At 40.7% G+C, this 8,493-nt stretch overlaps 3 protein-coding genes across 3 annotated transcripts; all 3 read right to left on the bottom strand.

Moving 5' to 3' along the window:
• Positions 1-3,445: 3,445 nt before the first annotated feature.
• Positions 3,446-4,327, bottom strand: LOC135223339 (uncharacterized). The gene has a single exon (XM_064261801.1). The coding sequence runs from the start codon at positions 4,325-4,327 to the stop codon at positions 3,446-3,448; it is 882 nt and encodes a 293-aa protein (XP_064117871.1).
• Positions 4,328-4,345: 18 nt separating this feature from the next.
• Positions 4,346-5,218, bottom strand: LOC135223338 (uncharacterized). The gene has a single exon (XM_064261800.1). It carries the CDS (start codon positions 5,216-5,218, stop codon positions 4,346-4,348), a length of 873 nt encoding a protein of 290 aa, XP_064117870.1.
• A 532-nt stretch (positions 5,219-5,750) lies between these two features.
• Positions 5,751-8,271, bottom strand: LOC135223337 (uncharacterized). The gene is made up of 3 exons (XM_064261799.1): positions 8,077-8,271; positions 6,375-7,181; positions 5,751-6,239 (listed from the first exon to the last, which is right to left on the bottom strand). Exons 1-3 carry the CDS (start codon positions 8,269-8,271, stop codon positions 5,751-5,753), a joined length of 1,491 nt encoding a protein of 496 aa, XP_064117869.1.
• Positions 8,272-8,493: the final 222 nt, after the last annotated feature.

Genomic DNA, 8,493 nt, shown 5'->3' with positions numbered 1-8,493 from the left:
TGAGAAGCTGTGCTGTGATGAGTCCGTTAATGGCGTTGGTGTCGTCCTCGAAATGGAGTTTTCAGAGACCTAAACTGTGGTGCCGTATTGAGTCTGCTAAAGGTTCTCTGAAGGTGAGCAGCCGCAATTGGTCTGTTAAAGGCTGGGCCTAAACCGCTGTGTCACCGACACTGGGAGGTCACCAGTTGTGAGGACCAGAGAGTAAGACAGGTAGCTGGGTACTGATAATTTATTACTGTTGTTGTTGAAGATTAAGCTGGCTTAATGCCAACAGGAGCTCTTGCTCTAGAGCAACCTGCAGGTCATATGAATATTTTGCAGGTGGAAAGGTGAGTGAAGGATAGGAGGTGAGCCTTTATTTATGATTTCAATGGAGTATACAGGTGAAATGTTATGATTTACAAGTAAAAGCAAAGGTGAACAGGCAAAGTTACAAACCCCTTTAAACCCTAAGGTACCCATCAGTAGAAGAAAAAGATCGATAGTAGCGAGTCCTGGCGAGTCAGAGAGAGCCAGTTAGGAAATCGAAAAAATTTATCGTCGTAGAAAAACGGAAAAAAAAGCATATGTTTAGTGTATAATCATGTAGTTGTAGAAAGTCGGTGTGTGATTGATTGTGTATGTGGTGGTTTATCTTGGTAAAAAGTTTCACAGTTTTCATTTCGCATTTAGGTACCACTGTTGAACTAATTTTTACCACTTCTTGTTGTAAAGGGACCCAGAATTCCATTTATTTGTTAGGTAGGTTAAGTAGTTATTGAAAAAATTACTTTTAAGAAATCTAGCTTTTTTACCCCTATATTTCAACTTTTAACCATATACCATAGCTTTGCTTTACGATAAGACCCAACAAGATGAGCTGATATTAATTCCAAGTACAAAAAATTAATTTAACAGGAATTCTTTACAGCATACCAAATTTTACACTTCCAACCCCAAAAAGCAGAGATTGAATCCTAGTTGGAAGAAGAGAAGGACCAAGTATATAGGCCCATTAACTTTGGGTGTAGTACAGTAAGTTCCAGAAGTGAAGCGACAAATTTCAGAGGATTTCGTTCAAAATTCACTAACTGGCAACTACAACATGTAGCTGAAAAGCTTATTTTATTTCTACAGTGAAAGCTCTATAAAGCAAAGTAAAGCTAACATATGATGCACAATATCAAATCTATGATATTTATAACAATCATAGGAAAAAATTATGGTAATAGTAATTATTTTAAAGTATAGTAATTACTTCAAACTATAGAAACGAAACAATTTGAAATTTTATTTCAATACAGGATTACCAACATTACCCATGTATATTTTGAGCAATGTGGAAACAAATATTTAATATCATAGTGTATATAAATTATTTTAGCAAAGATGCATAAAACCATGAAAGTATCAATAGAATGTAAAGGGAAAATCTCTGCAACATTAAACATAATCAACCATGAATGCACCTAGATTTAACAGAGAACTTGGTTGTGGTTGGTAGTTCTGATTTTAGCTTCTAGGACCGAGCATAAAACACCATCATCTTGAGAAAGGCTCTAACTGCTGCTGCCTGCTACCTTCAGGTGACTAGGCCTAGTTCCGGGCATAGCAAGGCTTACAATGCAGGGCTGCTGTCTGTTATTTAGGCAAAGATAGAACCATTAGAACCGACACCAGGACCTGTCCTTGCACCTGGGAAACAGACTCGCTATATAAAAAATAAGAAAGACGGTCGCAAGCAACTAGAACACACATAAAATCACCACCTGGTTAAGTAGGGAGATGACAGACCCCAACCACCCCTCCCCCCCTCTACCTCTACCTCTACCTCTACCCACAATCCCAACTCCACCTTTTCACTTCAACCTTTTACCTCAAATCTTCTAATCATATTCCAACCGTGAAATTTCAAACTGAATTTGCGTAAGTGGGCGTATAATAAGGGAGTGATATCACCCAAATTCATATTTCCATTTTCCACAGGCAACAAGTAATCAGTCCGATACAATTGTGGGAAATTTGTTTCGCTCAGTGGGAAGATCGAAGGAATATAGTCTACAAAATTACAAGGGTAATTCCTTCCACTAAGTGTTCTCTAGTAGTAATTTAGTAAATGGTATAAAACAGGCTGTTAAGCTCACAATTCTTCCGTGCGCCTAACATGTTTTCAGACGTGCCAGAAAATCCAAAAGATTAATAATTGCTTGGTAGGTAAGCTTAAGTAGGCTAGTTAAATTCCAGTAAAAGTAATTCAGGTAAATGCAATTAATCTAAATAGGACTATGAATAAATCAAACCAAGGCCATAAAATTCCCAGGGTAGTTCAGTTTGGTCCCAGAATTCAATTAAGTTCCGACCCGGTTTAAGTAAAATTAAAGTAAACTAATCCCGAATAGTAATGCTAAGTAAACAGACAGACCTAATTTCGACTAAATTTATTACTACACCCATATAATTATATAAGCCTTTGTAAAATTATTCAATCTGAGTCTATGCCTAATTAATTCTCACAAACTCCAATATTACAATAGCCTAACTATGTAAAAGGGCTTCAAATTTAGTCAAGGTAAAGAAAACAGTGTATTACGTCTTGAATAAGTAAGTTAAGTTAAATGCGTAAGTTAAACGTTAAAAGACGAAACCGCTTCCTAACGGAAAGTCCGTTGGCTCAAATCAGCCGTCCAATAATGGCGGTCTAGTCTTTGTGGAAAATTAGTATTTTGACCTACCTTCAAGTTAACCCAGTTTGGACACACACCTCTTAATTCACGCGTAAACTAAAAACAAATCCTATATATTTAATCAGCAAACCCAGCGACCTCTAATCGCATTCGTGGAAATAAATTGGTACTTTGATAAAAAATGTTATTCCACTTACCGAATTTTCCGTCGACCGATCAGTGACGATGGCTGTTAAAAGTTTTGGTTGCAGATAAGGATATTCGGATAGGATGTGGTTTTAGGATAGGTACAAACAGGAAAGGAGATCATACAAACCAATTATTTAAAGGGTTATTAATTTCTAAAACCCTACACAACGCAAATTAAACTTAAAGGGCGAAGTCGACTTAACTAGTTGTCGCCCTTCTTCGCTCGCCGTCTGTTTGAACAAGGGCCCAAAAACCCGCGCCCGGCCTAAGCCTACCCCTCGAAAAGGCCTATGTCAGGTCAATGGTTCTTATCACTCCCCAAATCAATTAAATAATTTCTTAAATAATTTGAAGGGACAGTTAAATCTATTTATTAAATCTATCTATCAAATATTTTAAATGCTAAGTAAAGTTAATCAAGTTATTCAAAATATAATAATTTTTCTGTGGAGCTTATACTAAAGAAAATGGGGTATAGTTACTTTGTAGCTCTTAGCAGTGACTTCGTTAAAGGTTAGAAAATGTATATGTACAAATAAATTTACAACATCCTCCTGGGGGAGATAACACAAAACACACAGTTTTGTGTTAGGTTAAACAGCTTCATCATTAATCAACTGCTGTAAGAATCGCCTCGAGTTGGTGGCGGCTCTTCTCTTCGGTCTCTCTTCTGCTTGATAGCCTTCAGAATTTTGACTGTCTCCTAAATTTTTCTCCGCAGCTTCTACAGTATACATATCCTCTGGCTTAGAGACCTCCAGCGGGTAAAGTTTGTCAACTGACCTAGTTGTCTCTCCATTGCTGGTCTGTAGCTTCACAACTCTGACCAGTCCATCAGAGCTGGGCATCAGCTGAATGACCCTTGCCAATTTCCACATGCAACGAGGGGTGTCATTATGTACTAACACCACATCTCCTACTTTAATCTTGGTTTGGAACGGTTGGGTTGGATCCCCATTGAAATAGTGTCTATCTCTCAGGGACTGCAAGTATTCCTTCTCCCACTGTTCTTGGAATGCATGTATTACCTGAGATACAAACTTGAATCTCTCATTACATTGTTTGTGGTCAAGCTCAAAATCTGGGTCATTCAGGTAGTCCTGGTCTATGGTAGTGGGTAACGAGTTTAACCGGTAGCCATACAACAGGTGAGAAGGGGTAAGGGCATCGACGGTATCTGGAGATGTAGCATCCACATATGTAAGAGGTCTATTGTTAATACGACGCTCTATCTCAGTGACAATGGTATTCAGTTTGTCAGAATTAATCCTCTTCTTGAATATCGCTTTCTTTAGTGCTGATTTCACACTGCCAACCATCCTCTCATAGAAGCCTCCTTGATGGGGTGCCCTAGGTGTGATGAATGTCCATTTACAATTTTCCCTAGTCAGTGTGGACTGTACGTCAGTGTCATCATACAAGGACTGAATCAAGGAGGAACCAGTTTTGAAGTTAGTGGCGTTGTCAGAAATCATTTGACGAGGGCAAGATCTTCATGCAGTGAATCGCCTGAAGGAATTGAGAAAAGCAGTGCTGGTTAAGTCTTTTACCACTTCCAGGTGACAAGCTCGTGTTGAGGTACAAGTGAATACGACTATGTAAACCTTGTCTAGTTCTTTAGTGGCTGGATTGCAGATAAGAATTTGTCCAGTCAAATCTACTCCGGTCACCTCAAATGGCCGGAGACTGTTCACTCTGCAAGCCGGTAGAGGTGGCGGAGGAGGCCGGCGCAATGCAGGTCCTTCCAGACGGTTACATAGGTGACACTTCGTTTTCATCTTCTTGACACACTGTCTCAGTCTTGGTATCCAGTATTCTTCTCTCACCTTGTAAATTGTGTCTTGAACGCCTGCATGAAGAACATTTTCATGTGCTTGAATGACTATAAGTCCAGTCAAAGGAGAATTTGGAGGTAAAAGCAGAGGAAATTTACTGCTATATGGAAGGTGGTCCGCATTTTGTAGTCTCCCAGTGCATCGCAAAAGTCCATTCTCATCCAGGAACAAACCTAGGCATTTAATTCTGGCTGGAATTTTGTGGGAATTCTTGTTAAGGTATGACAACTCCTCTGGGAAATACTGACTCTGTGTGAAGCCAATAAGAATTCGTAATGCTTCTGAGTTCTGTACTTCGACATTTTCAGAGTTTACGGGTCCCGAGTTCTTAGTTTTACGATTCCCAATGGTACGTTTAAGGAGCCTAGTGAACTTAATTACTAGCTTAGTGACATTTATAAGTTTAGGAAGGGAAGCGAACCTACGGATCTCTATGGGACAAGTAGCTTCTTCACTGACAACTGTAGTTAAAACTTCTTCAGGTGTTTCAGGTGGGTAGCATGTAGATACATCTGCCTGCTCTGGCCACATCTCTGGGTTCGGGAGCCAACTTGGGCCATGGAACCAAATTTGACTTTTCTTAAACTGCCGCATGGAAATTCCTCTAGAGACAAGGTCTGCTGGGTTTTCTTCACCAGGTACATAGAGGTAACTTCACTTCAGTGACCTGACTTATCTCATTCACCCTGTTGCGGACATAGATGATTTTAGATTTGTTGTTCTGAATCCAGTGTAGGGCAACTTTACTGTCAGACCATATGACAGTGTCAGTAATCTTGACACCATCGGTAGTGAAAACGGTTCTGAGGTAGTCAACTATTTTGACTGCACTATAGTTGGCAGTCAGCTCAAGTTGTGGTATGCTTTTCTTTTTGAGAGGGGCAACTCTTGCTTTAGAGAAAACTAGGTTCGCACCTGCGTGCTGGTCCATCAAATAGGCTGCAGCCCCATTGGCCTTTACACTAGCATCACAGAATACGTGAAGAGAGTAGTTGGTCCCTCTGTTGGCTGTGAAGCGTGGGAATTCCTGGTATGATATGTTCTCGAGGTCTTTCTTGATCTTCTACCACTCTTCTTGAAGTTCTGGTGGCAAAACATCATCCCACCTTTTAGATAGTTTCCAGATCTTTTGCATAAGAACTTTGGCTCGTACAATTATGGGAGCAAACAATCCTAGAGGGTCAAATACTTTTGAAAGGTTTTTCAAAAGTAGCCGTTTGGTAAGCGGAGCTTCCTCAAAGGTAAGGGGTTTTATGCTTAAGTGGTCAGTCTTGTAGTTCCAATGAAGTCCTAGAACTTTGACAAGATCTGAGCCTTCTGTTGTTCCATCACCTTCTTGTTTTACCATTTCGTTGAAAGTTGGGTCATTACTGATCCATTCTCTTAAAGGCATTCCGGCATCTGACAGGACTTCCTTTGCAACCTTGTAAAGGCTGTAGAGGCTGACTGTTGTTGGTAAGGAACCAATTAAGTTGTCCACATAAAATTTGGTCATGAGGAAACTAACTTCAGGTGAAGTGGGGTAGGTTTCAAAGTGATGTTGCAAGGTTGACTGGAGTAAAAAAGGCGAGCAGGTGGCTCCAAAGAGAACTGATCTAAACCTATAGGCTTGAAGGTCCTTTTCATTGTTAAGATCTTATAGCCAAATGAAACGTGTATAATTCCGATTCCTAGGTTGGAGACCTACCCGTAAGAAGGCTTTGCTGATGTCTGCCGATACCGCAAATGGGTCGAGACGGAATTTCAACAACAAGTCGGTTAAATGACTAGTCAACGATGGGCCAGAGTATAAGCAATCATTCAGGCTAGGGGCCTGCTTGTCCATCTGGGCACTTGCATCAAATACAATACGAATGGGCGTTGTAGTTGAATCCTTAATCACAGGTAAATGGGGTAAATAATGGACATTTGTCCGGTTTTGGTCTTCTTCTGGCACTGTTTCAATGAAGCCGAGAGACAGTTGTTCTTTGATGATCTGGTCATAAATTTCCAGATACTTATTAGTTTGTTTCAGCTTGTGAATAGTACTGTTCAGTCTTTTCCTCGAGAGTGCTAAGTTGGTAGGGAGTTGTTTCTTATCGACTTTCCAGGGGAGAGATACCTCATATCGTCCTTCAACCATATTGATGGAATTCTTGAATTCTTCCAGTACAAATTTATCCTCAGGTGACATATCTTGATCAACGATTCCGACTGATTCTAGGGTCCAAAGCTGTTGGATGGGGTCTTCAGCAAATTTGCTATCAGACATCTCAAGTGGTATCTCTAGAGCAGCTTTGGAAGGTTCATCAACTGCTAGTCTCATTACAGTTACAGAATGAGCACTGATAGGAGTGTCATTACTACGCAGTTTACCAGCGACCAGATATCCTAAGGAGGACTCAATCAGGTTCACTCCGTTTGCTTGTGGAGAATGGATAAAGTCAAAGTAGTGATCTATGCCAACAAGCAGTTTCACCTGGTCAATCTGACTACTTGACGAAGTTAGGATCAGCTAGGGTGACATTCTGGCTCTTCAGTTCAGACACTATCTTACAGAGTCCACGAGGCCTAGCGCTCTGAGGTAGTTTAGGTACGACAATAGCCTTTAAAGTTACAAGGCTGTCATCGTTTACCCTGACAGGTACAGTGACCGTACTATATTCTCTAGGTTCTTTGGTATCCCAGAACCCACTTATGCTCAGTTGGACAGGATTGTCTCATACAAGTTTACACTCTTCCACTGCCTCTTGTGTGATGAAGGTGCGTTGCGCCCCAGAATCAAACAGTGATCTAAGTTCCTTGGTGTTGCCTGAGGGCAGACACACCACTTTCATTAAGGCGGTAGGGAGAATTCCACTTGTTTGTGACTTTAAGTCTTTGTCACTGTCATTGTCTCCACAATAGTTCACAGCAGAGACCTCAGTTGAGGAGTCAGGGCACAATGCTGAATGGTGTAGTCCAGTTTTACACGACAGACATTTGTGGAACTTCACAAGACAATCGGTTGTCTTATGGTTAGGTGAAGTGCATTTCACGCAACGATTTTGTGCGGTAAGTCTTGAAATGCGCTCTTGCGTGGTCTTGTAAATGTCACACTGGTAGGCTTTATGTTCTGGTCTATCACAGAATACACAACTTTGAGTTCTAGCGGTCTTATTAGGCTGTCCTGGATGGACAGAAATACTCAGATTCGTAACTTCGTTTTCTAGGGGTGTAAGAACTAACCTGAGTTTTGGTCTGATTACCTGGGTCTATTGGAACTTTGGTTAGGCTTGGGTTTTTCTATGGGAGTAACCCTTGTTCTTATCCAAGGAAGACAAGGTCAGGATTATCTTTCCTAGCCCCTCTCTAATATCTAGGAGTGAGGGGTAGTCCCGTCCACACTTGTTTTGGATTTGTTCTTTCACCTTGCCAGGTCCAAGTGTCCAGGTACAGTGATCCGAATTAGGTTTGTTTCTTTCTATGCCTCTAACATATTGTTCAAGTTTAGCCCAGAAGCCACGTAGTGAATCCAGATCTGCAGAAGGTTTAGGCAGGCCTGCTATTTGACAAATTAGAGATGAGGTTATTTTCTCTGGATCAGCATAAGTTTTCTTCAACATGTCAATGGCGTCTAAAAAGTTGTCATTCGTGACAAGAATATTTTTAATCAGAGTTAGAGCTTCACCCTTCAAACATCCCTTCAGGTAATGAAATTTGTCAACAGCTCTCAAGTCTGGACGAGAGTGAACGTTAGACTCGAAAACATCCCAAAAGGGGGCCATTCTTCATTGGTCCCTTCAAATTCTGGTAGTGATAAAGACGGCAACTTAACCTTATGCCAT

The sequence above is a fragment of the Macrobrachium nipponense genome, chromosome 8 (genome assembly GCF_015104395.2).
Source record: "Macrobrachium nipponense isolate FS-2020 chromosome 8, ASM1510439v2, whole genome shotgun sequence".
NCBI lineage: Eukaryota > Metazoa > Arthropoda > Malacostraca > Decapoda > Palaemonidae > Macrobrachium > Macrobrachium nipponense.
This window is presented reverse-complemented; position numbering and strand designations above follow the sequence as displayed.